The sequence below is a fragment of the Botryllus schlosseri genome, chromosome 8, assembly GCF_051294905.1.
Source record: "Botryllus schlosseri isolate E-star chromosome 8, Bs_hap1, whole genome shotgun sequence".
Classification (NCBI taxonomy): Eukaryota; Metazoa; Chordata; class Ascidiacea; order Stolidobranchia; family Styelidae; genus Botryllus; species Botryllus schlosseri.
This window is the reverse complement of record NC_137243.1, coordinates 11,217,024-11,244,459: the sequence shown is the minus strand read 5'-3', so window position 1 is coordinate 11,244,459 and position 27,436 is coordinate 11,217,024. Positions and strand designations below refer to the sequence as shown.

The 27,436-nt window shown below is 41.6% G+C and overlaps 5 protein-coding genes and 3 long non-coding RNA genes across 10 annotated transcripts; 6 read left to right on the top strand and 2 right to left on the bottom strand.

Moving 5' to 3' along the window:
* The first annotated feature begins 1,853 nt into the window (after positions 1-1,853).
* On the top strand, positions 1,854-5,944 carry LOC145445224 (uncharacterized). Its single transcript, XR_013916917.1, has 2 exons — positions 1,854-3,784; positions 5,633-5,944. It is a non-coding gene; the product is annotated as an uncharacterized LOC145445224 (long non-coding RNA).
* A 2,722-nt stretch (positions 5,945-8,666) lies between these two features.
* LOC145445227 (uncharacterized) lies at positions 8,667-10,860 on the top strand. The gene is made up of 2 exons (XR_013916920.1): positions 8,667-9,357; positions 9,416-10,860. It is a non-coding gene; the product is annotated as an uncharacterized LOC145445227 (long non-coding RNA).
* Positions 10,855-11,461, bottom strand: LOC145445225 (uncharacterized). Its single transcript, XR_013916918.1, has 2 exons — positions 11,301-11,461; positions 10,855-11,236 (listed from the first exon to the last, which is right to left on the bottom strand). It is a non-coding gene; the product is annotated as an uncharacterized LOC145445225 (long non-coding RNA).
* A 117-nt stretch (positions 11,462-11,578) lies between these two features.
* Positions 11,579-17,046, top strand: LOC145445190 (ATPase WRNIP1-like). 3 transcript variants are annotated; one of them, XM_080323350.1, is made up of 8 exons: positions 11,579-11,660; positions 11,730-11,844; positions 12,623-13,379; positions 13,442-14,018; positions 14,180-14,335; positions 14,404-14,483; positions 15,873-15,989; positions 16,873-17,046. In XM_080323350.1, the coding sequence occupies exons 3-8, from the start codon at positions 12,801-12,803 to the stop codon at positions 17,020-17,022; spliced, it is 1,659 nt and encodes a 552-aa protein (XP_080179476.1). In that variant the 5' UTR covers positions 11,579-11,660; positions 11,730-11,844; positions 12,623-12,800; the 3' UTR covers positions 17,023-17,046. The 3 variants fall into 3 exon arrangements, with proteins under 3 accessions (XP_080179476.1, XP_080179477.1, XP_080179475.1); XM_080323351.1 differs by lacking the exons at positions 11,579-11,660; positions 11,730-11,844 and adding an exon at positions 12,040-12,528; XM_080323349.1 differs by lacking the exons at positions 11,579-11,660; positions 11,730-11,844 and having other exon boundaries at positions 12,040-13,379.
* A 532-nt stretch (positions 17,047-17,578) lies between these two features.
* On the top strand, positions 17,579-19,640 carry LOC145445202 (heterogeneous nuclear ribonucleoprotein K-like). The gene has a single exon (XM_080323369.1). The coding sequence runs from the start codon at positions 17,816-17,818 to the stop codon at positions 19,022-19,024; it is 1,209 nt and encodes a 402-aa protein (XP_080179495.1). The 5' UTR covers positions 17,579-17,815; the 3' UTR covers positions 19,025-19,640.
* A 20-nt stretch (positions 19,641-19,660) lies between these two features.
* LOC145445200 (histone acetyltransferase KAT8-like) lies at positions 19,661-21,415 on the top strand. Its single transcript, XM_080323367.1, has 2 exons — positions 19,661-20,751; positions 21,014-21,415. The coding sequence occupies exons 1-2, from the start codon at positions 19,661-19,663 to the stop codon at positions 21,270-21,272; spliced, it is 1,350 nt and encodes a 449-aa protein (XP_080179493.1). The 3' UTR covers positions 21,273-21,415.
* Positions 21,416-22,400: 985 nt separating this feature from the next.
* Positions 22,401-23,318, bottom strand: LOC145445211 (proteasome subunit beta type-1-like). The gene is made up of 2 exons (XM_080323383.1): positions 22,718-23,318; positions 22,401-22,654 (listed from the first exon to the last, which is right to left on the bottom strand). The coding sequence occupies exons 1-2, from the start codon at positions 23,229-23,231 to the stop codon at positions 22,473-22,475; spliced, it is 696 nt and encodes a 231-aa protein (XP_080179509.1). The 5' UTR covers positions 23,232-23,318; the 3' UTR covers positions 22,401-22,472.
* An 867-nt stretch (positions 23,319-24,185) lies between these two features.
* Positions 24,186-26,838, top strand: LOC145445213 (large ribosomal subunit protein uL14m-like). Its single transcript, XM_080323385.1, has 2 exons — positions 24,186-24,351; positions 25,028-26,838. Exons 1-2 carry the CDS (start codon positions 24,296-24,298, stop codon positions 25,536-25,538), a joined length of 567 nt encoding a protein of 188 aa, XP_080179511.1. The 5' UTR covers positions 24,186-24,295; the 3' UTR covers positions 25,539-26,838.
* Positions 26,839-27,436: the final 598 nt, after the last annotated feature.

Sequence of the window (27,436 nt, the reverse complement as noted above, 5' to 3'; positions counted from 1 at the left end):
AAAGAGCCATACATGCAAATCAACTGTTACGTCACAATTGAAAATTCGTGACGTCATGGCAGCACTAATTCGAACTCACTACACGGGATTTCTCGTGTGCGCCATATTTTCTCTTTAAAAACTGGTATTTATTGTTCGAAAAGAAAGCTCGAAACGAGAGGTAAGGCACATACGAGCCATGCCTCACTATTGATAACGCAATTCACCGTAAGTAGCTTAGAATTTATTATAATTGATAATAAACGAATGTAACTGTCACACTGATTCCGAAAATATATCGTCTTTTCAATTCTCAGAGTCGTGTGGCGAGATAGCGCAGTGGTATAATCCGCGGCTGCAACACCAATGGGTGCGGGTTCGAGTCCGACAGAGGTCGACTTCCGAATTCGGATACCGAAGTGTCGGAGGTTTACCTAGGCTCCTCCTCGACACCTCATCCGCGTCAGCGGTGTCTTACAAAAGCTTAGAGGTGGGCCGTGCTATAAGTCGGCAGTTACGGAAAATAAGAAGAATATCGGCCTGGTGTAAATGACCATAGTAGTCGACAAACACCATGAATACCCAAAAAACAAAATTCTCAAAGTATTCAGCGGTTACATAACGTTGCGCGCCTACGCCTACATTTCATCGCCAGTACTACACAGAGCTATACTTACCAATCAAGAACGTGGATAGCTATGGCGTGTATTTGAAATCTGCGTTTTAAAGGGGGCGTCGCCATGTCTGGTATGCTCTTTGATTAATCAACGTATTGCACCATTCAAGATTTCGAGTCGGGTACATAGAATTCGCGAGTGATATTGGCCGCCGGCGTGACAGCAACTTAAATTTGATGATTTTGAGAAGAGAGGGTCCGATCCCCTAAACCTGAAGACGGCATTATCTTTACCTCTCAAAGACATGTTTATACTGCCACGAGAATAATTATTTTGGCCGTGATGGAAATTTACCAACGAGTCACTGCAATATTGATCAATTAGGAACAAAAATAAATATTTTACAAAGAGCCATATCTTATACCCAAAAGAGCCATATATGGCTCGCGAGCCATAGGTTCCCGACCACTGCTATATTTAAATATCTGGAAATTGGATGTATCTGCTTTATGCAATGCTTTTAAACTTAGGCAATGTAAATTATTTTTTGAGAAGCATCATCGTCTGTGAAATTAATACATCGACCATACATGTAAAGGCAACACCAACACAGCGGGGGAGATAGTGTAGGTAGTGGTAACGGTAAGCACCCAATCTGACGGACCGGGTCGATTCCCGTCGAAGGTTTATCTGACTCCTCTTCCCCCGCCGTTACCGTTCTTACGGCGACAAAAAGCCCAATCAAAGACCCGACGAAAGAAAGTACTCACAAGGAACGAAAAGAACTAGTAGAAAGGGCCGCGGCTTCAAAAAAGATCAACATCGAAAAGAACTGTGATGGGGCACTCTAGGTCGAGGTGGATGTTAGAGTAAAGGATCGCTACCGATGCGTGTCGTTCGACGTCCTCCTATCTGTTTATGACATCGCATTGTGTCTTATCGCATTGTACAGTTTATGTGACTTGTTCAGATGAAAAATATAACCCAACGATGTTATGTTATGACAGAACGTTATCCAATAACACATCGACAACACCAACTGCGTAGTGCAGTGCAGATATTGTCAGATACTTGTATATCGGCTACTTGGTCACCTCGAAATGTTATTTACAGAACATTTAAAACGAAATTTCAGGACACATCCGCATATGATAGCTTGTTTTATAGGCTATGTTTATTTACATAACTCAGCGGCTATTAAGCCGTTTCCATGTGCACTGTGCAGGTTTCGTTGGCAGAGTGACCATATATGGGCATAGTTTTCATGACTCAGCAAAATTACTCTGCCAAGTGGTTGCCCCGATCAGTTAGCGGTTGTCAGAGTAATTCACGGTTGGCAGAGTATCTTGCTCCGCTCTTGGCTACGGTCGTCTGTTTACTATAGCAGTCACTGGGGCGTTTCTTGTGTATCGAGGATCAGCTAATTGCGGGAATAATTGAATTTGGACTTTACTATAGATCAGTGGTTCTTAACCTTTTTTTCTTCCAGCGCCCCCTTTCAAAAATTATCGTGCTCCAGCGCCCCCCCCCCAACTTCATATTGTAAGGAATGTAATAAAGACAATGAGTAAGAGAGAGGGCCGTAACAGCACTTCGTCAACCCCCCTAGAAACGATTGCCTTGCGCACCCATAGCGTGATAAACCGAACTTCTGAGGGCTTCGCCCCCACGAACCCCATATCGGGATTTTGATGGTCAGCAAAGTTTGTGTGACCTGGTCGCCCTAGGTACCAAAATTTTCCATAATGCATGAATGAATAGGTGGTAATTACATATATAAGTCGCTATAAACTTTTTATCCTCTCAGCCCACGTAATCAGATTTACCAGTAGCACTGAGTGAGCTGTTGTATAGGAAAATAAAGGGCACGTAATTAATAATTAGACATATTCGAGCGTGCCCGCAGGTACAATTATTCGTTACCAGGGCCGTAACAGCACTTTGTCAGCCCCCCCCCCCCCAAACAAAAAACGTGGGTCCTGGGCCGGGGGACTTCATTCCCAGACCCCCATTAGGCTGTCCGCTATTTGCTGATAGCCTATTAGGTATCTACAGTGGGTGTCCATTTACTGAGGCAGCTATTCTCGCCTATTCGCGCGAAGTGCGAAAAATTTCACTAATTAATGATTGAATTGGTCAATATCATCGGGAATTGCATGTAAATTGAGATCAATTTTTATCCTTTCTCTGCTCACGTAAACACATTTACCGGTAGAGCTGAGTGAGGTGCAATGTTCCCTCTAAGCTGCGCACGTGCGCAGTGCTGACACGGTCTCTGCTCACAGAAAATCTACGTTGCGCACAACAAATCCGGAGTTATTACCTTTTTTTAGTCGTTGCGCACTGTTGTCCAAGGGTCAGCGCAGTGAGTTGTTGAGTGTGCGCAGACTCATCAAAACCTAAAGCGAACATTGTGAGGTTTCTTGGAAACTGTAGGGCCCGCCCGTTACTAATAATTAAACATATTCGGGCGGGCGAACCCGCTGGTAAGACTTCGTTGCATGATGTTATTTCGTGACCCCTGTCTGCAATATCAAAAAATATAGATAGAATCGCTCAACGGGGATATCGCCCAACAGGAATATCCCTGTCGCCCAATCGTACTAAACTAAAAGACGCACACGATTTCAGATTGGTATTTCTTCACTGACATATAATTTTTCCCTGCCAGATGGAATTCGTCTTCTGGGGTTCAGATTGCCAAGACAGGAACATTCGGTGTCAGTCATTTAGGCGCCCATGGACAATTAAACCTATATGTATTTTGAACGTTATATGTAACGAAGTTTTCGGTGTTAATTTGCTCTGAATACTCATTGAGAATATGTCCTATCACCACATCATCTACTGCGAAGCCCTTTGTCTCCAGCGCCCCCCATACCGCCCCCTGAGCCCAGCGCCCCCCATATCGCCCCCTGAGCGTTTCCGCCCCCCTTCAAGATCGCCAGCGCCCCCTGGGGGGCGCTGGGGGCAAGGTTAAGAACCACTGCTATAGATAGACGTATTACTTTATTGTTAGTTAACAAAACAGAATGATTTGAAAGCAGCCTGGAGTTGCCGGTGATGCATCAACCGCAGCAGGATGCCAATTTTGTGGTGCAAGTGGACTGTGTTATCGAGTATTGGAATTAGGAAGGGGCGCCAGGAACGTCAGCTTCCATTATTGATATCCTGGCGGGTCATTCGTGGTAATTCTTCAGATTTTCTGTTTATGTGGTACAGAGTTGGATCAATTACATTATTTCAGTTCAATTACAATTACAATTACAATTACTTTCATGCATGTTTCAATTACATTACAATTACAATTACTCCATGCTAAAAATATCAAATTACAATTACAATTACAATTACTCCTTGCACGCTTCAATTACATTACAATTACAATTACAATTGCTGCTGTTGAACATGTAATTGAATAATCATAAATTCAACCGTGCTCCTTGACAACCGTAGCGTCGTAATTAACAACAATTCAAGTATTCATGTTTCATTCATGATACGCAAATACCCGGTAATTAATAAAAGAAAAACGTTTTCGAACTATTCCAGTATGCAGTATGTCGTTGAAAAAAGTATTACAATCATGCACGGGTAGGATTTGCGTATATAGTATATAATTAAAGAAATAATATTATTTTTATCGAGGGACGTAGGAATTAGGATGAGTGGTGGAAACAAAACCGTGCTTTGTCAGATAAGACGTTATATAATATCCGGTGGTCTGGTTAGTTAGCCAGACGAAGTAACGATGCAGCATCGTGATCTGAAATCGTATTGTAGATTGCCAACCCACGGATAGATGCGCAAGATGTGAGTCACGGATGAATGCACCGACAAACGTACTGCAGAGCCGGCTAAAAGCAGCAAACTTTGTAGTCCTAGAGCTGGCGATTCAAGCGTCCAAATTTGATGCATCTGGTCTTTATCGTAAGCTATTGATGCACTAATTCCGAAAATACAAATTAAAATCTCGTCAGGGCAATGTAACTGCTCCAAAATAGCCGTTTAAGGCCGACTGTTCTGAAAAGTGAGAGCGTCGCAGCAGCATGACCACAACAATGACCAATTACTCCCAGCGATTGTTCAGAACAATGCCGATTCCCAGACTTTCACGACTATTTTGGGATGGTACCATTGCCTGGAAATATACTTTTATTGCGGAATCAGTGCGACACTAGCTTTCGATTAGGACCATACATATCAAATTTCGACGCTTGGATCGTTAGCTATGGGACTATCAATTCTGCTGCTTTTAGTCGGCTCAGCAGTTCGCTTCTCGGCGTATTCAATCGTGAGTCACGTGTTGCGAATCCATCCGTTGGTTAGTAATCTAATAATTGTATACAATGGCAGCCGAGGCCAGCATAGCGGTGAAAATAAAAAACTTCGCCCGCAAGGGCGCAGTCAAGGGCTTCCTCGAATGGATCCACCAAATTCCTTGTCGACATTTAAAGTCAATTATTTTATGTTGTGCTTGTCAGGTCTCAATAGCAATTTAATGTAATTGAAATGGTAATTGAGCAAAATTTTTGTCAAATTACAATTACAATTACACAAAATAAAAATGCTTCAATTACAATTACATTATAATTACATTGAAATATGTAATATATTACATTCAATTACATTACAAATTACAATTGATCCAACTCTGAATTGTGGTACCGGTATCGCGGTATGAAGGATGTATACTGTATAGCTTATTACCACTACCAGTACTCATTTTTTTATGATGCAGGTACGGTTTGTTTGTTGTTGTTGTTGTGTGGTATTCATGGTGTTTGTCGACTACTATGGTCATTTACACCAGGCCGATATTCTGCTTATTTTCCGTAACTGCCGACTTATAGCACGGCCCACCTCTAGGCTTTTGTAAGACACCACTGACGCGGATGAGGTGGCGAGGAGGAGCCTAGGTAAACCTCCAACACTTAGGTATCGGAATTCGGAAGTCGACCTCGGTCGGACTCGAACCCGCACCCATTGGTGTTGCAGCCGCGGATTATACCACTGCGCTACTATCTCGCCACCAGGTACGGTTCTTCAAGAAACGCCAAGATGAAGAAATTTAAATCTGGAAGAATAATAATAAAGGCTCTGAAAGTGATAAGCGATGACCTCGACGAACAGCTTGAATTCTTGAAGGAGTGTGCGGAAAGACATTTGCAACAAATTGCCAGCATGTGGAATGTGGATGACGCAGCCCATGGACTGCCTTCACGAGTAGCTATCACCAATATTCTGACATCTATTTCCAATCAGAATATGTTTGGATAGATCAATGACTGATGCTTTGTTGAATTGATGGTTTCTTTATTAAAAACAAAATATTTGAAACATGCAAACAGAGACGAATTTGTAGCCTATAAAATCATAGTCAGGATTGAAAGGATGGGCAGTAGGCACTACGCAGCAATGGTTCGGCGACCTTCGCTACATCGGCGGTATTTGGTAGGACGCATTAACAATCCTTGGCGGGATATCAACGTTGCTGATTTAAATACTGTTCTGATATTATCCATAGCTATACGCTGTAGCACCCTACAGCAAAAGTTCCTTTTGGAAGATTTTCGCTGTATAGGCCAGTGGTTCTCAACCGGGGGTCCGCGAAGCAATTTCAGGAGGTCCGCGAGACCTATAAATTTTCAAAATGGTTGATAACCTAATTTTTATTTTATTTTTTAATTTGAGAAAGCATGAGGCAGTTTCGCACCACAACTGCTGAAACCTCATGACTCATATCATCATATTAATCGTCTGACATGGACTATCGTAGTGTGGAAACTTCATTTTCGCTGCCAATTTTCCAATAACCTGCTGATACAAACATCTTGCTGTTATAGACGTTTTGTTAGGGTTTGTGGAAAAAATAAAAATATGGAGATAGTATAACGTCAATCAGGGCGATTTCGTAATGTCTGCTAAACCTTCACGATTTGAAGTTGTCAGTCTCATCAAATTAGTGAACAGACGTTTGAAATAAGAATTTCTGAAGTATTTCCATAATTTGTCCCGATGCAAGGAACAGCTTCTTCGAGGTACAGAACTTTAATATACAATTGAATAGTATATTATTATTGAAATGAACCCGAATATTTTCGGCTGACACTCGTCATAAATCGGACAATGATATACCTCTTAAAGCTCGGCTATCAGATTTGGCGCATTCTTATTGCGGATGCCCTATCGACAAGGCTGATTTTTTTATGAACAAGGAGTGTTTCGTTGCCATCAAGGCATTGCGCTCCAACCCTGAAATTCATATCACCGGTTATATTGGTATGTAGCCTAGCTTGTCTTGTTAATGTTCAATTGTTCATGGTCGAAAATGTTTGCTCGTAAATATATATGAAAACCCGAACAGAACAAGTCGTTTCATGACAGTCTTTCTCTGGTTGGAAAACTTGGATCCATTCTTTGGAGCATAAAATTGTCTTTACTTTTAGATTAAGATTTCACTTTGACGGTAGAAACTCTCTGCGGGCCGATCAAAATGCCGTCGCGGGCCGAATCCGGCCTGCGGTCCGTATGTTGCCCGTCACTGCGGTAGATCCTGGACGTGATATGTTCATAAAATATGTGTTTCTTCATTTTGGTGCCATAAATGTTGCGATCACACCAACAGTATCGTCGGAAGCGTTATGCGTTAATATTGGATTAGCCTCCATCTATCTTTGCGGAAATGGTTTTCGGCACTCCTCATTCATATCAAAACGAAGACGCGGGTTTTAAAGACACGACCACGTACTTCAAGAAATACAGGGGCAAAATTAGCTTTGAAATAATAAAAGTCCACCAATTTCTACATAAATAGTATGATGTTATCTTCAAGAAAAATCAATATTTTGCTGTTAATCACAAGCCTAAAGTTCATATTTGCACAAGACAGATTAAGGTTGCACCATAATAGAGCTAAAATTGAGCTAAAACTTGAGGGGGTCCGAGAGGGTCCGTGACGGTCACAAGGGGTCCGCGAAGCCAAAAAGGTTGAGAACCAGTGGTATAGGCCTTGTTCACCACTCCGGGTATCTTGACAGAAGCATCTCTAAAAGCTATAGAATTCCACAAACTATTTAACTGGTATTTTAACGTCGATATCGTCCAGCACGAACTTTTCACCACTAAGTACCGATACCGATTGTCAATTTTTGTTCACCGACCTTCATCGGCCGCTGATGATGTACTGACTGTACTGTACAGTACAGTGTACATGGAAACGCGGCCACCATTCCTTGGCTCAGTCAATGCGGGCTAAGCCAAGTAGTGGCCGCACATGGAAACGGCTTATATGTTCGAATCAAGCGGTGCGCATCTCGTATTCCCAATGTTGTCTCCAGCGGAGACAATTGAAGCGTAGCCATTTTGTCTCCTTGGCTACCTAGTCGTCGGGAATTTTACTTGGGCGCTTATGGGTTTACGCATTGTACCTTCATAAAACGGACTAATAATCAGGTACTGTTAGTTATCAGCCGTCCATCTTTTGATATTGCGTTTATACTAAACCATTTATTCCTATAACTTACAGATTATAACATCGGGAATTCTGGGAATAGAATAAGAAGTACGATAGAAACAGGAGATAACTCAGATGTCAGAACAGCAGTTAGCTATCATCATCATCATTGGTTTATTAGCAATTTTATCAGTTCAATACACCACAAAAAATGCGATACAATGAATAGACAGGAAGATGTCGAAGCGACTTGGATTTGTCAATGGAATCGGACACCCACCTTGGCCTAGGCGTAGTAAAGAGGAGGCATGCACACTGAATGAAAGTAAAGAATACAGTATAGAAAAAGAAAGCGACAAGAAATAGGGCGGCATGTCATGGGAAGCGAGATCGATAGGTCAGTCGTGGTCCGGTAATCTTGAGGATGGACTGTATTTATTTAGTAGTAATTGCTTGTATTTCGACTTGAATGTGGACATGCTCGTCGACTGTCGAATGGCCGGCGGGATACTGTTCCACACATCAGGTCCGGCATATTTGATGGAGCGATGATCTTTTCGGTCGATCATATGATATTTGGACGACGTGGACGCGCGTGTGTTGTACTTGTAAGATTCACAACTCTGAACTAATATCACTGATCACTGGGTGATCCTTTTAAACTTTTCATCCATATGCATTTTCACATCCATGTACAGGTGATTCCAAGATAATGTCGAGGGAGGGGGGATCAGTCGGTCAGATGTGCTGTGCTTATAAGTTGTAAGCTTATGGCTGTACAAAACGTTTGAAGGCAGTATCGAGGTTGTGAGGAGTTATAGCGAGGATGAGGAAATACAGTGTAAGCGGCGATATCCACTTACTTTTTATCTGTGAAATTTTAGCATTTATAAGGGAGACAATTTTTCATGTAACACTTTGCTGGAAGCCAGCTTGACACTTTGAAAAATTTTCTATTTACAGATACATGAACAGATGATTGTATTATGCATTAGTTTGCAGCTGAAGGAATGCTCAAGAACACCTGATTATTACTATGGTATGTGTTCAGTTTCCCTTGGAAGCAATGATGCTCTAAAGAACGAATGGATTAGAGACATCAAGAGAGAAAATTGAAAGCCCTCAAAATATTAAAGGATCTGCTCCAAAGAATGGAAAGAGCTCTGAAACAATGGAATGAGCAAGAAAGAGCCGCGGAATAGAGACTAACACCGAAAAGAACTGTGACATCGAGCAGACGAGCACTAGGTCAAGGTGGATGCCAGTTTGAGAAACTGCAACTGGTCGTTCGGCATGCTCCTATCTGTGTGTGTCTTGTTCAGATGAAAATATAATCTGACGATTTTTGATTTATTTTCACCAGCGGCCTGACTTTTCCGTGCTTAGTAGCAATTTGGTCGAAAAGCTGTCACAGACCCAATGAAATCGTCTCGAGACCCTCACTTAAATAGGGGGTGGAATTTCTACGGAAATCATTTATGTATAATTATTAGGGCGTTTTTTTTTTGACATGTCAAAATTGTAGCGTTAGGTCAAAATTTGTCAAAATTTTTCATCAAGTCAAAAATTTTTTCGACGTCTGCATTTCGTTTGTATCGTAGATTTTGCACTGTCGGTATACTTATCATTTGATATTTTACAGCTTGTAGCCTATTTTATAGGCCTACCGTTGTAAACGGCTAATTGTCTGCTCATTGTGAATCGTAAACGGTCAAATAAAACAAATAGGTAGACACTAGACATGGTGTTGTTCGTACCGCAATATCCTAACTGAAGAAAGACTTCTTGGACATTGCATCATTCTTACATTAAGAAGCGCACGATGAAAAATTGTGATGTAGACAACATTGTGAGCATAGAGCAACACGGTGTGTCACCAGCAGTGTACGCACAACTTGAGTGTTGTCAGCCAACAACTGCTGCTGTTGAACGTCTTTGGCAAGCTTCTTAGTAAGGACATGCACTTTCTACCCAAGAATGTAGGGAAGTATCTCTCGTACTACAACATCTTTTAATTATTTCTACCATAATACATATTGTAACCACTGGAATTCTTCATAGGGCCAGATTTCTGTGAAATTTTGTTTTTTTCATGTAAAAAGTTGCCTGTTTCTAAGCCAAAAACGTTTTTTCAGGCCAAACTGCGTCGTTAGGACAGTCAGTTCCAGCTGGAAATGAAGATTGAGTGGTACAATTGTAACATTATGTGGGAAAACACCTAATTTGCATACGTTAGGTCAAAATTTGGTCAAGTTTCAATTTGGTCAGCCCTAATAATTATACATACATACATCTAGCTAAAAATCGCCAAAAGAAAATACTATTGTACAGAACTAGTTCCATATATTTTGACAGTTCTACCATAAAAATCTTAAAACCTCGTATACCCAGTGTGTCTTCCGATACAACCCTAAAGCCAGATTTCACCCAAAAGATTTCAATGTTGACAATCGGCAACTAGGCCTATATCAACTCCACCAGGAATTATTTCAGTAGCATCAATGTCAACATGTTTCTTTCTTGGCTAGTTCTGTTTTACATGCAAGTGTTCAGCATTCCTGACACTCAAGCAATTACATGAATTAGTTTTGTTGTTCTGTTTCTGATATTTTGGTTTTACAGTGTACCGTATTCAATGACAAGCCTATTTGGTCATCTCAATCTGCAAGAAACTAATTATCCTTCTTTATTTCGGTGGCAAAAAAGACTGGCATATTTCCGGCAACGTTGAAAACTATTTATGAATTGCCCAGTTGAACCATACTCTTTCTATGTGGATCGCTAAAATAAAAATACCGTATATCACAATGATCTCGTTGATATATTTCTGGTGCATAGAACCGTATAGTCATAGTGCAATTACAGTTTAATAACCATGGCAAAATCATGGACAGGGCAGAAGCAGTTTAGGTTTAGATAACTTCTTTGAGACATCGAGAGCAAACTTGATGTGTTCCTGCACTCGCAAGCAAACATCACCAAAGGCGATTAGCATCACTGCTACTCAAGACTGCTTCACGTTGAGTTTGATGTAGTCAGAAGCTAATCGTTGAAATATTCGCGTCGGAATGTCGTTGCAATGCAGTATCCCTTGAAGTTACACACGAGTCTTCGCCGTTTTAGATCCATCTATGGATACGGAAGTCGCAAATGCATTCCATGGCGTCATTCAAGGCTGACATACCTATTAGAAAGGGTATACTATAGTTCATTAATATGGTCTGTGTTAATTTTGTGATAAAACATACTTATTCCAGACGAAAACCCCTCGAAAAGCGTAAGAACACGGAAAATCCCAGTAGTTCACCATAAGCACCAGTGCGCAAGTAGGTAGCCAGAGCTGTTTTTCAATTTTCTCCGCCGTCACGGTAAGTTGCGCACTCCAGTGTTTATATAGCTCAGTGGTTCGAATAGCAAGCCGGTCACGAAAATGTACTCGGCTGCCACCTGGTGTCAAGTCACAAGGTTGCTTACAATAACAATTTGCTAAGTCGCAATCATGCAGCCGAAACAACTAAATCTGCTAGCGTGCAGGGTGCAGCGGTGCACTGCGTTGTTGTGATTTTATTGGTTTTTTTGTTGAAGATCGGCGACCGGATGCTTTCAAAGTGTGTAATTCGCATGTTAAACTCGCTAAGGCAAGGCAACTCAGAGTCCGTACCTTTCGCTTTGTATAGCTTGTCGAACGAACGCACGCAGACGTCGCAGACTAACGCAGAGTAATAACTTCTGGCGTAATTAGATGACTCCTCCAACGGCTCGAAGTCGTTTCGTCACATTCCCCAACCCAAGGTTATTCTACAATGCACATGCATAAAAATATATTATGCTGGTTAATTTAGTGCGGTGTGCGCAAGTGCCGCGATAAGGAAATCCATACGGTGGGTACCTACGAGGGCGTACGAGCTATGACAACAATGTCGTTGATGTTCTATGGTGGAATGCAGAATGGTCATGCATTTGTTTATTTTACTATGATTTTTGGTTATTCATGGCTGCACGCAGTAGAACTAACGCATTCACGTCTGCAGGTTAGCATAACGTAATCTGGAACGTCTGAGTTATTGATATGCGTATCCAACTATATTTCCAACAAATCCAGCATACCATGCAATGCAACTGGAAAAGATAATAAATGATGAATTTCCATATTTTCTGGGAAAAATCCTAATTAAATCACTGGTATATATGTGACATGATAAGCCAGTATGGAATCGATGTCTCATGCTCACCAAGTGCCTTGCTTATTGCACCATGAGAATTATCGTATCTTACTGCATTTATTGACGAAAAGGTACTGATATTCTGCCCGCTGATATATTGATTGATTATTCTACTTGGTCCCAGGCTCCCAGCGCCCAGTACCTTTGCAGCCAGACAGTTTGTTGGATGTCTTTACTGTTCATTGGTCAACATGGCAACATAACAGAATAAGTTGATTTGGTATTTATCAGGATTGATGTAAATATTGAACAGGTACGTGTTTGTGCTAATGGGTTGGGGACGATATTTTGCATATACTGGCACTATTGCAGTGACACTATTCGGATCATACTTTTACGTTACTCAGGATTCTGTCCAGCAACGGATTCGCTACCAAGTCGAGAATAGTTCATCAAGATCTCCAAGCCCCCAGCCAAAAGAATATATGAAGGTCCTGAAAGAGGCCGCTCAAATGAAAGAAAATATTATCTGGAAGCAAGCTCACGAGAAACGTAATAACTCAACCTCAGAGAAAGAAGACTAAGATGCCATTAAATACAGTCAAATGCCCGATGTGTTTCAAAAGCTTTTCATCTGATTTTGTAGTACTTCATGCTCAGAAATGCAAGGGTGAAAATGTAGATACACGCTCCAACACAGAAGACAATGAAATGCCTCCGCCAAAGAAAGTGAAAATCTTTGGTAGTCCCGGTGCTTCGGTATCTCCCAAATGCAAGTCGCAAAGAACTGTAAACCCAAGATTTTCATCCAACAACAAAAATACTGCAAATGCTACAGCAGCAATCGATAATATCAAGTCACAGGCTTGTGCCAGTCCGAATTCATCGATGAAACATGACAAAATGAGCGCGATACCTTTGGCAGAAAGATGTAGACCTGTTGATTATGATGAATATGTCGGGCAAGAGAATGTTCTCGGCAAGAATAGCATTTTGAGTGGACTTTTGAAAAGTAACATGATACCGTCAATGATTCTCTGGGGTCCTCCAGGATGTGGAAAAACCTCTCTTGCTCATGTGATTGCAAGGCAGACCAAGAGTAACAAAAATAGTGCTAGGTTTGTGAAGCTGTCCGCAACCAACTCTGGAAAGGCAGACATTCAGGTATGGTATGGTAATGCTATGCTTTTATTCGAAATTTCTATGTAATGATTGTATTGCTTCAGTCTGCTGTTGAAGCTGCTAAGAATGATTGTCGTATGTTCCAACGGAAGACCATACTATTCATTGATGAGATACATCGATTCAATAAACTGCAGCAGGACACCTTCCTCCCCCATGTTGAAAATGGTACTATAATTCTGCTGGGAGCAACCACGGAAAATCCGTCATTTTCCTTGAATTCTGCGCTCCTTAGTAGATGCAGAGTGATTGTGTTGGATAAACTGTCGACTGAAGATGTGAAAAAAATTCTGATACGATCGATTGAAAAGATTGAAACTGACTTGTCCATAAAATGGAAAGGTGATACCACCTGTTCTAATTCTAAGGAGTGTTACAACTCTAAAAGTAATCCAGCTAATGATACGGTATTCGCTTCTCGTGTATCCATCACCGAACAGGCTATTGACTTTCTTGCTGGAATATGCGATGGGGATGCTAGAACTGCTTTGAATGGTTTGCAAATGGCGATACAAGCAGCGAAATCTTATCAGTGTATGAATAATGGAAAAGGCTTCGAAATCGATATTGAGTGTGTCAAGAAGAGCTTACATAGGAGCCACATTCTCTACGACAGAACAGGTGAGAAAAACAGAAGGAATAACCACTGAGGTAGCTGATAGGCCTATTCATGCATGCATATTTTTTCCGTTATGCATAAGTTCATATATTGCTCTTATTTTCCTCATGGGCGATTGGTTAAAGTTTATACTATGAGACATGTGACTTCATGTGTCTTTAAGGCGATCAACATTACGAAATGATATCTGCCTTCCAAAAATCCATACGGGGCTCAGACGACAATGCGACCCTATACTGGCTCACTAGAATGCTGGAAGGTGGAGAAGACCCCAAATATATCGCTCGTAGGATGACAAGAATTGCCAGTGAGGACATTGGTATGAAATTCAGACTCCTGACTGTATTGCAGCTGGTTGCATTCATGTGGAATCTATTTTTCATCTAGGAATCGCAGACTCAAATGCTCTCAACCTGGCAGTTTCTGCTCAGCAAGCATGCCAGCTGATTGGAATGCCAGAATGTGATGTAAGACAGCAAGATCATTGTGTTTCTTGAAACTAATTGGGTAGCTTTTATGATATATTTGTGAATATTATATATCTTCGTGTCAATAAGGCCATTTTGGTATCAGCAAGGCCACTATGCTATAGCAGGGTGTCCGAATTTTTATGCTTGTGACTCTTCAAGCTACCAGTATCCTGAAACTTTTCACAACCCCTCACGAATAATATGATAAGCGGTGTGGAACAAGAAGTCTCCCTTGAGAGTCATGCTTTGTCTGAAGATAGGCCTATTGTCTCAATCAGAGGTGGTCAAAGTCATCACTGTCAGTACTCGAGTAGGAGTAACGCTGTAAATTTGTAAGTGAGTAAAAATTTATGTGAAAATACAAAATAATCGTTCTATATATAGTTTTGCCTAAAAATATTGAAACTGTCAAGTAGAAGTAGCCATTGCTTCTTGAGGAAGTGGAGTGAGTAGGTAAAATCTACTTCGTGACCACCTCTTGTTTCAACTTTCAAACTTGTTCATTCTCAATGCCCCGGCCCAATTTCAATGTCCTAGTTTTAGTCAGCCTCTACCTCAACATCATCTGCAGTAAGCAAATTACCGCTGTTGTTCAATTATAAATATCCAGCTATAAATTCCGATGGTAGGCTGCAATAGGCACCTATATTACTAGCGGGATAGAAACTATCAGCTGCGTGTAAACATGGGCCCCACTTTTTTTTGCAAGCACTTTTCAAGCGCAAACACATGAAGGAAATGATAATTAATTTGACTCAACATTCCACTCATTGGTGAAGTCTACTGGATAGGCTCACATCATAATCTGTTTCCTATTGGCAATTGACATATGATCAAGGCTTACCAAGTATCCCCATCCCATTGGCCTATGTTACCCTCGATACTAATATTCTCTCAATTTGGCGATGATGACATTGTACATAATGAATTGAAAATTCAGGATCAACTGAAAAGAACCATTTGACAAAAGAATGGCAATATTCATTTTAAAGCTAACAAGATCTATGGCCGACACTTGAACTTTCATTTACTGATAAGCGACTACATAAAGCTTCTAAATTGAACATTCAATATGAATATAATATGTGTAGCATACTTTGTGTAACATGACATGCTCCCGGCACCTCAGAAGTCTGTTGCATTGAACAAGACGTGCTGTGATCCATGGCCAACTATCACAGGTATTAGTTGATAACAAGTAAAACAGATGTGAAGTCAGTGTTCTGCTTGAACAATGTTGGCCGGTTCATGATTGACAACACGTCACTCAACTTATGTCGCTTTGACGCGGTACAGTACTCAGGACTGACGCGGTACAGTACTCAGGACCAAGGAGCGGCCCTGGTTCCTACTTCAGCAATGAATCTTTTGGTATTGTGCATTTAGGTTGTTCTCGCTCACTGTGCAGTCTATTTGGCTCGTGCTCCCAAGTCGGCAGAAGTATATATGGCACTGCGAAGTGTGAGGGAAAAGATACAGAGCTGTCAGGGACCTTTGCCTGGGGTAAGGGGAGTCCCTAAGGATCGTATCACTGCAGCATGTATTTTATTTTCTATTACAATTCTATTCAATATAACTGTTCAGACTTGTACAAACTAGCCATTTAGATTAGATGATGCGTACCGTAACCAACTAACATGTGTTTGAGTAGTTCTAATTCTAGTTGCAGATTTTGAAAAGTGAGTAGTTCTAGTTCTAGTACTAGTTGTGGATTTTGTAAAGTTAGTAGTTCTAGTTGTAGTTGCACATTTGAAAAAATATTAGTTGCCGAACAACTAGAAAACATGTGTCGTCATTTTGTGAGAGAGAAAGAGAGTTTATTTTTCATCCAATCGAAATACATAACAAACAGACGGTAATAATGGAGGTGCAGAACATGTGCATGAACAGTATTTGGTATCAGATAGGAATGATCGATACAGCAGAGTCATCATTACCTACATCGATGAAGCCAGTGGGTGGGTTTACGGGTCGAAGCCCAGCCTTTTATGAAATGTCGAATTCGAATATATTTCTGATATTTTTAACAAAATAAAAAATTAAAGTGTTGTATCGGAGAATAATATCTAGTTCAGTACAATTCGATTCTTAACCTTTGATGACCTGGGATCCCCTACTCACAATCATCTGCAAACTACGCCAGGCTACTTGTAAAGCTGTGTTTTCGTTGCGGATTTTTAAAGGTCGTTAGTTCTAGTTCTAGTTGCCAATTTAAAAAAGTTAGCAGTTGTACTTGCGGATTTTGAAAAGTGAGTAGTTCTAGTTGCAAGTTTTAAAAAGTTCGCAGTTGTAGCTCTGGTTCTGCATTTTCCAAATCCAGCAGTTTGTGCTGTACACGTCTGTTAACTGTCTCTCTCTATCGCCATGTAAACTCTTCCAATTCAAGGTACCTTTGCACCTGCGGAACGCCTCGACGAAACTCATGAAAGAATTGGGATACGGCCAAGGATACCAATACAAGCCGAGTCCAGGCATTAGCCAAACTTACTTACCGGATGACTTGTTGAATTACAACTTCTTCAATAACAAGGAGTGAACTAATAAATGAGTTGTATCCGGACTGTGTCGGAACTTGCGTCACGTAGCAGCTAGAGTACATCAGTCGTGTTGGACAGAAACAGAGAATTGCGTTGTTCAAGTAACGAAACCTGTTGATATTGGGTGACAGTCAGAGCTTTGTAGTAGTATTTACGGAAGTGTCAATTGAGCCATACCCTTCCCTTCGCGGTAGCCTAGACCACGTGACCAAGGCTTTCTCTGAGTGATTTGAAACGGGTTTGCTTCTACGCGGCTTGGAGGCGTTCGTTTTATATTTCATGTATCTCGAATGCGTGTTCGCCTTTTCGGTGTCCTTCCGCTTCGTATGTACTTACGTACGACGTACATTGACAAAAATCCTTTCCTTGAAAGTCAAGTTTCGGATACGCATGGATGCCCTCAAACACGCCATCGAATGGAAACTGAGCGCCATTTTCACTGAGAAATTATACAGTTGATGGCGAAAATTGCGATCATCATAAATGCAGTGAGTGACAGACCAGCAGGAAGTGTTGCGCGCATTAATCAGTGGATTTCAAGTCTTTATAATGATAACATTCTCCTATTTCTGGGTATGGATGTAACGCTATGACCAGCCTTTGAGTATGAGTAAGGTAAGGTAACCATAATGCTACACACTTACCATGCCATGTGAGATATGACCAATTTTCAACTCTGTGCTTCTGTTCAATGCTCACCTTGCCACTTATTAAATGTATACACAGTATTTTTGGATTACCTGGCTACAGTAGTGCGACTCGAATATATTCTGCTAATAATTCGAAGTTATCATGTCTGATCGTGATAATGGAGAAGAAGTAGGGCACAAGAGGTCATGGGCCGGAGGCGGCGACTACGTCAGCTCGAAACGGGCGAGATCAAGCGGCGGGAGGACTGAGCTTAGGCTTCTCATTCGAAGCTCAAGTGCCGGAGCAATAATTGGAAAAGGAGGGTCAAATATCCGTGAATTGAGGGAAAAATTCAATGCAAGTATCCAAATTCCCGACAGTCGTACGGCAGAAAGAGTCGTCAACACCTCTGCTTTTGGAATCGACGATGTTAGTAAGTTATGCGGGCGGATTGTCGAACTCGTTAGCAGCGAACATCCCGAACGTCATTCCCCTGAGATTAGCCTTTTGGTTCATCAATCGCAAGCTGGTACCATCATTGGCAGAGGTGGTAGCAGAATAAAAGACCTCCGAGAATCCACCAGGACGGCCATAAAAATATTCCCGGATTGTTGTCCAAACTCTACTGATCGTGTGTGCGAAATACGCGGTGAGATCGGCTCCATCGAAGCATGCATCAAGAGCGTTCTTGAAATGCTAGAAGAGGCGCCGCCCAAAGGCCCGATGCAGCCGTACGATCCTAACCTGAACGAAGGCTTTGGATATTTTGGAGGTGAAGAGGACTTTGGAGGCGGAATGGGAGGAGGAAGATTTGGAAATCAACGCGGACGAGGTAGAATGCGTGGTGGGAGCAGCGGTGGAGGTGGTTTTGAAGGAAGAGGTCGATCAAGAGGAGGAAGCAGCGGGGGAAGAGGAGGAAATGGTGGACGCGGAGGAGGAGGAGGAGGATTTGATAACCGAAGAGGAGGCGGAAATTTTAGAGGTGGTGGTGGTGGCCGTGGCGGTGGTAATTTCTATGGAGGAGGAAATGATTACAACTCGGATAACTACGGAGATGTTGGTGGTAACAGTGGCGGTCCGCCAAACAACAGCCGTGGCGGTTTTGGCGGCGGAAGCAATGGCGGCGGTCCCGAGACAACGACAAAGGTCACCATTCCTACAAATCTTGCCGGATCAATCATAGGTAAGGGAGGTCAAAGAATCAGACAGATACGTGCCGATTCCGGGGCGCAGATTAAAATCGACGAGCCCGCGCCTGGTTCCGAGGATCGTATCATCACGATAATCGGTACGCAAGAACAAATCCAGAATGCGCAGTTTCTGCTGCAGCAAAGCGTCCGGATGCATTCCGGGGAGAAGTATCATTACTGATGTGCCGCGTTAGCATCGCGGAGTATATTGTCCAAGATTGTGCAAGACTGCGTTGATTTTCTGCTACTTAGTAGCGACGGAGCGAATGGAATTTGGTCTTCACTCTATCCAATCGGCAGTAGTGCGATTTGGGAATGCAGCAGTGCCTGGAAGTGAATGTGTTGTTCATTTTCAGATTCTTATTAAATATTTGACGGCTACTGACTGATTGCGTGTTTTTTTGTACTTAGCCCTGCAAAATACTTCTGTCGATAGAGGTGCATAGCAGGCGGAAATGCTTTGATGTAATTACATTACAACTCGTCTCCATTCTAACTTGCAAAATTGTCAGGTCTTCTTGTGTGAAAACTTCAGAATGCTGTAGTGCGATGCATGGTTATAATGACGGTAAATCTCGTTTGTATGAGCTACGTCGGTATCTTTGGCGCTTTGATATGTTGAGCCGCTCTGACTTGAAATTGTTGCAGGGAAAATCTCTGGTGTGTGACCTTACATTGTAACTGTAGCATTGTAGTGCTCGAGAAGAGTATAATCTTCCGTATTCTTGTAATATGTATTTCAATTCTGATGAACGATTTGTGACAGCCTCAAATTGATATTTTGTCCTTTTTACCAGTTGATCTTCCTATCGGTATAATGTCAATTGTTAAAGTGGAAGACGATGCGATAGCCACCACTCCATGCTCTGATGTACAGAAGCTGGAATTACTGCCAGATTCAGACGCATTGCACAAACCAGGAGGTTTAATGAAAATGGATGAAAAGATAAAACCAAACCAGCATTACTATTGCATGCGCGTCGACGGATCCTGGCATAATGCGGAAGTCCTTCAAACGCGAGTCAATCCGTTGAAAAACCATGTCAACGAATATTACGTTCATTACCATGGGCTTAACAGACGTCTTGACGAATGGATTGAGGCGTCGCGCATTGACACAACCAGGGAGGTGCCAGAGACAGATATGGAATCTGTTAAAGACGAGTCCAGAGATGGTAACGACAATCGCATGACAAGGAATCAGAAAAGAAAACATGACGAGATCAACCACGTTCAGAAATCATACGCCGACATGGACCCGACGACAGCCGCCCTGGAGAGAGAACATGAAGCTATCACTAAAGTGAAATACATCGACAGGGTACAGTTTGGAAAGTATGAAATTGAAGCGTGGTATTTTTCGCCATATCCTGAAGACTACGGAAAGCAGCCAAAGCTTTACATATGCGAATATTGCCTCAAGTACATGAAATTCGAGAAGACCTACAGGAGACATTTGTGCGAATGTAATTGGCGACAGCCGCCGGGTAAGGAAATATATCGAAGGGGTAACATTTCGGTCTATGAAGCTGACGGGAAAGAGCATAAGATATACTGTCAGAATTTATGTCTCCTCGCCAAGCTGTTTTTGGACCACAAGACTCTGTATTTTGATGTGGAACCGTTTCTATTTTACGTGTTAACCGAAGTGGACCAGGTCGGAGCTCACATAGTGGGCTATTTTTCCAAAGAAAAGGAATCGCCGGACGGAAATAACCTTGCCTGCATCTTGATCTTGCCACCATTTCAAAGAAAGGGATATGGCAAATTCCTCATTGCGTTTAGTTACGAACTCTCAAAAACTGAGAGCCTGATCGGATCTCCAGAGAAACCGTTGTCAGATCTGGGAAAACTGAGTTATCGCAGTTACTGGTCGTGGGCCCTTCTCGAGATCTTGAGAGATGTCAGGTAGGAGCATTTGCTTTCCTTGCCATATCATGACATCTATACTTTTGTGTATTGAACCTTGTTTCAACATGATGTGACTTATGATGCCTTTGCCCGAGTCCTACGTTTTTAGCTGTATTGCTCCTCACATGTTGCATCACGATGAAGGTATGAGGTTAGCTCTGCATATCGAAATTGATACACTTCTAAGGTTTGTGGCGGTCGGTTGTATTTTTTGCGTATGTCATCTAACTATCAATAGAAGGTTATTTTTGCTTTGCAGGGGCACATACAACATCAAAGACTTGAGCGAAATGACGAGTATTGCACAGGCGGACGTCATATCAGCACTACAGTCCTTGAATATGGTCAAGTACTGGAAAGGACAGCATGTGGTTTGCGTTACACCTAAACACATTGAAGAACAATTGCGGTCTCAGTTGATTAAACGACCAAAAATTCCGGTTGATCGAGCGTTTTTGAGATGGCAACCACCAAAACGGAAGGCGCAAATGAAGAAAGAAGGTCTTCATAAAAAGTGATCCCAATGCTTGGTTGGCACAGAGAATATGTAACGAGAGGATTTTCGACCCAATTTATTACACCAATTTCACATTTGCTTGATGGAATAAGCATTTTCTAGTATGTTTTTGTTTTTGTATTGCTCAACACTATCAGAATGGTCTGTCGCGTTTGTTCATGTGAGCAAGGTTGCTAAGATGTTCCAATAGGAATGTCATTCCCAGAATGTTGTCCCAATTTTGCCAAGGTATGCAGAGGTAATGGTACTTGATTGATTATGGAAGGCGACCACTACCCTGAAGTTTGGAAATGGCAGTCTATATTGATGGGCTGCTTGACTACCAAAAGAGATGTAATTTTGTATCCATCAGTAATACTAGGATTTATATTGTCTCTGACCGGCCTGGCATTTCAGAGACACTGAAACAAATCGAGTTACTTCCGTTCCAGGAGATGTGTGCAAGTACGTTTACAGTTGTAAGGTAGCTCTGTATGGAAATATTTCTAAAAGGAGGTTGCTTCTGGGACCTCTGCAGCAGTGTTGCGACAACCTGTGCAGTAAAGGCTGTTTTCTTTCGAGCAGACATGCTCTGCAGTCACAATTGTGTGGGTTGATTCAAAGTGAAGTCGACTGAGCCGCTATTGTTACATCACAAACGTATGGCCAAGTCTAGATATCCCTGATCATATCAATTCAACTTGCCATATTCTATCCTCTATTTTGGCTGACAATTACAGAACGGAGCTCAGGGAGTGATATTAACTTTCAATGCACCACACCAGTGGTTCTCAACCTTTTTTACCTCCCAATTGCTGACACCGAATAATAATTCAACTTGCCATATTCTATCCTCTATTTTGGCTGACAATTACAGAACGGAGCTCAGGGAGTGATATTAACTTTCAATGCACCACACCAGTGGTTCTCAACCTTTTTTACCTCCCAATTGCTGACACCGAATAATACTGTGCTTGCAACCCGAGCCAAGCAGTACAAATGTGAGCCATAAAGGAAAACATTGCACACTGTGAGAAGGATGTAAATTTGGAATCGAGTCGATGACAAAATAGATGTACCCTCATTAAGCAGCACTTGCGCTCAGCTACAGGTAACTACACTTGCGCTCAGCTACAGGTAACTGCAACTACACAAAAAGAAAATTTATTGAGTTATCAGCAGCATCAACCGTGCTCCTTATAGAGTCCACTGTCCACATGTTTTAATCACGTCTCAATGGAAATCGGTGTTCCTGTACACCGGTCCTGTCGATAACATGGATAAGAACGGAATCACCGGTGGTGATATCTCGTTCCGCAGCCGATATGAAGGCATCTTTAACCAACTGCAACGCTTTCTCCTTCGTTAACGGCAATTTCTGTACGTTCTCCATGTTCTTGTATCCTGAAATATATCAAGTTAGTTTTTTGATAAAAAAACGCCCTACAGGTACATTTTTGAACTCACCGATCTGGTTGTCTAATAGAGGTTGAAGCAGCTCGGCAGCGGAACCTTCAGCTCGATAAGCTTCCCTCTCGTAGCAACCCACTGGGTCATAAGAATATACGCAACCCTTGCCTTCATCATCGACACCAGCTAGAAGATTGTAGACATAATAAGGAAAAAACCGTCGGTAGTATAAAATTGTGGAAAGCATTGCCGCAACGGCGCTGATGCTGGGGTATTTGCCGTGCTCATGTTCATACAACTTTATCCTGTTTCCTATGACTCTTTTCAGTGTCAGGCTGTCACCATGAAAGCCTGCCGCCCCGAGTACAATCTTGGGTGTGATTTGCAAGGTTTTTGGTTCCGTACGACTATGGATTGAGAATCCTTCACTTAGTCGTGTGTCGGCCGCAATGATTGCAAAGTCATCACCAGAAATTGCCAAAGTGTTTCCGCCATTCATTGAATATGGTGAGAAATGATGTTGCTTTGGATTCTCTATCCCATAAGACTGAAGTCTACCAGTGTCATCCATGTCTGCAACTTCTGGACAATAAGCTATATTTATTACTGTGTGAAATGCTTAAAGGGCGCCCCATATTAGAACAGTTGACAATATACCAATAGCAATACAAATTTACTATATATTATACACTCTACTACTATGGGTTAATCATCCATACTGTACTCGTACCTAACCGTAATAGCCATGGTGACGAGAGAAAAAGTGAGGTTATCAGTATCCAACGAAACAGTTGGGTCCTATAGTCCTAACGGCTGACCTGGCATTGAAATCGCAAATTGCTCGAACAACACTATGGAATCTGCATCTTTGGTAATCTTATAGCTGGCGACAATGGCTCAAGCATTCCATTAACACGTTCAGTTCAGTACGGTAATCAGGCAGTGCCTATCAGAACCAGATCATTCAAATCAGACGCGGTATTAGGTCTGCCTCTGTCTACATTCACTCAAAACCTTTCGTATCAGGACTGCTTTACCGGCCATTAATCGCAAATGCGCACACTTCGGGCTCCGGCTGGACTGTATCGTTACGTACCATGATTCAGTACTACTGGAAACTGCCGATTCATAATATGGTTGGGTAGGTACTACGATAATTTGGACCATCATTGGTTTATTAGCAATTTGCAGCGTTCAATATTTTGATGAGCCCCATATAGGGAACTCTGAAGTTGTAAAAGGGGAGGAGACGATACCAATCAGGAAAATGTTCTTTCATTGTAAGCCCTAGTAAGTGGCAAACCCCTTCGCGTTTGCAGCCAGTCATGCCTCCACCGAATCAGTGGTAAACCGTAGTTATAATATATCAACTAAGGTTGATGTTTGGTCAACAGACTGCATCAATCAGCAAGTCGATTCAAGTTATTTTTCCATTGTATCGCGATATTGAAAACTGATGAAATAAATAAAAGAAAAAATACTTCGACTTAATAGTGCTTCACTTGAATATCTGCAGTGTTTCACGGTAACACAAACATCGCAAATTTGCGTGAACGGCGACCAACCGACCGGCATCCTGTTCCTTGCAAGTAATTTTTTAATGGGATATATTTGTTTGTAGATTTGAATCAACTCATGCTGCGTTTGCTTAAAGCCGTTAACAATCCAGGGGTATCAAGGTTCGGGAAGAGGTGAGACATTACGACAAAAAACTTTTACAACTATGCGGCATCAATACTCTATAATAGTCAACCCTCAATATTGTCAGACGCCAGACCGCGACCAATCATATAGGCCTACCGTAAATTTAAGCCGAAGGTCATTCCTATTCCCACCGTATAATACCACAATGTGACATATCGACCTTGCCTACTGACACAAGCCACATTCATTTTCGTTACTTTTATGCCATATTTTCATAAATCTAGCGTGCATGCATCTTACTAACATGTTCTAGGCCGGGGATCTCAAACACGCAGCCCGCATCGAAGGCACAGACATGAACAATTTTGTTCAAATATTTAAAAATGTAATTTTTTCGTGTCGTCGTAAATTGGCTCATAGTAAATCCATTTTCACGATGGGGGTGGTATGTCATTCTGCAAAGTCCCCGTCGAATAATGCCTACTTGCCACTTGTAAAGATATTGAATTGATGCTGTGGCCTGCACCGTCTTCAAAAACAAGGAAATGGGCCCACAAGCGAATTTGAGACTGCTGCTCAAGGCCAAGGTGCGTGGCTGATTACAAGACTACTCCAAGTTGTTTCGGCACCCTCCTATATTATCGTTATTGCAATCTAGTAGTGTATTTTATTTGATAAATATTTTCAATTAAGTGACGGTGAACTTACTTTTAAATATTGCAGGGACCTTTTTACATCCTGCGTTTGTAACAATCCCAATCTCTTCGAGTATGACAACCAAGTGTTCTACGAAAATGTCAACTATGGACAGAAGTTTGGGGTAGGCAACGTAAGGGACCGAAAGCGTGATACGAAACTTGTTCAGCGACAAGCATTTCAAAAGTTGACTCGTGTAAGAGTTGTTGACAATAGCAAACTAGCTCTGCAAGCTTATCATCGATATCCGACTGTGATACAAGTTTACCACAAGACTGGATTTGGAAGAGTCGGAGATGTCGTTTTATTAGCGATCGGTGGTATTTTAAAGAAGGCTGTAATAGTCGGGCAAAAACAGCCCATGGGACCAATGGTTGCTAGAATGGATTCGAACAATGTGGTCCTTATTGGGGATGATGGTACTCCTGAAGGAACAAGAATAACAGTTCCAATACCTGCGTATCTGAGAGGTGTACGCGTCTGGAAAGACAGAGTCCAGATGTCGAAAATTATTGCTATCGCAGGAAGACTGGTGTGATCGCAGCATGTCGCATGGTTATTCAGTGCCACTGGTATAAGTCAAGCACCACCACCTGGCCTCTCTCGAGTAAACATGACCAAGGAGTTCAGCGTGTAGTCCTGTGTGGGTACGGAATGATCATATGTAGAATCTTACCTCTACCACATACATTGATTGTGGCATTGTCCTGAATTTGGTGCAGATACAAAAATAATCATTAGGCCCTCCCCTTCACATTTGTGTCATATCACCACCGGGGATTAGAGTGAAATCGAGTGTCATATCACCCAGATTAGAGTGAAATCGACAGAGAAGGTGGCCCATGCCCATGCTTATCAATTTTCGTGAGATACTCTCAAAGTCATCAAGGTTTCATAAAAATACCCGCCAATTTTTCACAGGATAGCCTTATCTTTGTTTTCAAATTTTTGTGTGATGGATGGACTATTCCAGGGGTCTCAAACACATGAGAAAATTTTTGGATATTCAAGAATTTGACAATATTCAAGTGCCACGTATATTTTTTTAGATTTGGAAATCTGAAATTCACTCTCAAGATTGCTGTATTATTGTACAATGTGTGGTTAGATATATGAAAAGTGGCTAGCAGCATTGTGGTACGTTACACTGCTGAAACACCAACGGGTGGTTCTGCGATCGGACATATCTATTATCATGGCACATAAATTATGATATTAATGTTGTAATTTTTTATTTCAATATTCAAAGGCGAATCAAACGCTGTTATACTTTGACATGGGCAATGATATGATCAATGGCCGTGCAGCATACCCGACTAGGCTACACTGCTCAAATGCTGTGATATCAGATCGGTCTTTGTTGGATTATATAATATTCTACCTATACGTAGGCAATTCAGAAGTCACCTATAGCTGCGAAATCACCACACGACAGCTTTAATGATGATACGATACATTTTTCCTCTCGCATGGTGTCTACATATCATAATTCTAACAATTTATGCTTACTCTCTACCAAGGAGCCTTCAACAATTCTATTCAGATATTTGAAAACGTATGATTTTTGTGATGAACGTGAATTGCTATATCACATTTTCATGTTTGTGGAATGTCAGTCTGCAAGATCCCGTCTACTTGAAAAGCCATTTGCATACCGTACCCCATATTGGTGCTGCGGCGTCATTTAAAACTAGGAAATTGGCCCACAAGCACATTTGAGTTTCAGACCCCTGGGTTTAGTCGATCCAGGGTTTAGTCGATCCAATGTTTCCCTTTGTTTACTGTAATGTGTCAATGGTTGCTCACTGTGCTACAGTATACTGATGAAGGAAAAACAATTTGTTACATTGATCTTGCGTATCTGGGAATGGGACCGACAGTAAGATTGTTTTCATGCAGTTCACTCAGTGGTTGTTTGTGATAGGAGTTTAAGTTCAGGCAGTACATAATCCTTGCTTGTATGCATTTATATACTTTCCTCTGTTAGTACCTGATCACGATATAATAAAAAGATATAATAAAAAGGATAGAGTAGGTGCAACTTGATGTGATGAAATCACGCTCAGTTAGGCTACTCCTGTGGTGTCCCGAATGTATTTATATATATATATACTATATCACCACACATTGTTGATCCAGAATATGTCTAATATGCATTAATATCGCAGGAACAGTGCGAATAAGAACCTTGAAAATAACGTACCACCACAGAGCGTTGAACAGGAGCATATTTAATACGGTATGCATTAAAATTCAGGAATACCGGTAATGTGAAAATAGAGGAGCCACAATAACACGTTACCATGGCTAAATTAGCTATATATATATATATTCAGACGAGAAGAGGGTGCACTATCATCATCAGCTGCAGTTAAACTATAGATAACTAACCTACGGTAGTAACCAACGTACATAGTTTAGTAGTAAAAACTTGAA

What these genes read in the sequence shown, in the direction of transcription:
- LOC145445190 (XM_080323350.1), top strand. Translation starts at nt 12,801, where the DNA reads ATGCCATTAAATACAGTCAAATGCCCGATGTGTTTCAAAAGCTTTTCA. An exon ending in CATTCTCTACGACAGAACAG is followed by an intron (nt 14,019 to 14,179) that starts GTGAGAAAAACA and finishes TGTGTCTTTAAG; the next exon opens with GCGATCAACATTACGAAATG. An exon ending in TTGGAATGCCAGAATGTGAT is followed by an intron (nt 14,484 to 15,872) that starts GTAAGACAGCAA and finishes TTGTGCATTTAG; the next exon opens with GTTGTTCTCGCTCACTGTGC.
- LOC145445202 (XM_080323369.1), top strand. Translation starts at nt 17,816, where the DNA reads ATGTCTGATCGTGATAATGGAGAAGAAGTAGGGCACAAGAGGTCATGG.
- LOC145445200 (XM_080323367.1), top strand. Translation starts at nt 19,661, where the DNA reads ATGTCAATTGTTAAAGTGGAAGACGATGCGATAGCCACCACTCCATGC. An exon ending in GAGATCTTGAGAGATGTCAG is followed by an intron (nt 20,752 to 21,013) that starts GTAGGAGCATTT and finishes TTTGCTTTGCAG; the next exon opens with GGGCACATACAACATCAAAG.
- LOC145445211 (XM_080323383.1), bottom strand. Translation starts at nt 23,231, where the DNA reads ATGGATGACACTGGTAGACTTCAGTCTTATGGGATAGAGAATCCAAAG. An exon ending in TCTATTAGACAACCAGATCG is followed by an intron (nt 22,655 to 22,717) that starts GTGAGTTCAAAA and finishes GATATATTTCAG; the next exon opens with GATACAAGAACATGGAGAAC.
- LOC145445213 (XM_080323385.1), top strand. Translation starts at nt 24,296, where the DNA reads ATGCTGCGTTTGCTTAAAGCCGTTAACAATCCAGGGGTATCAAGGTTC. An exon ending in GTATCAAGGTTCGGGAAGAG is followed by an intron (nt 24,352 to 25,027) that starts GTGAGACATTAC and finishes TAAATATTGCAG; the next exon opens with GGACCTTTTTACATCCTGCG.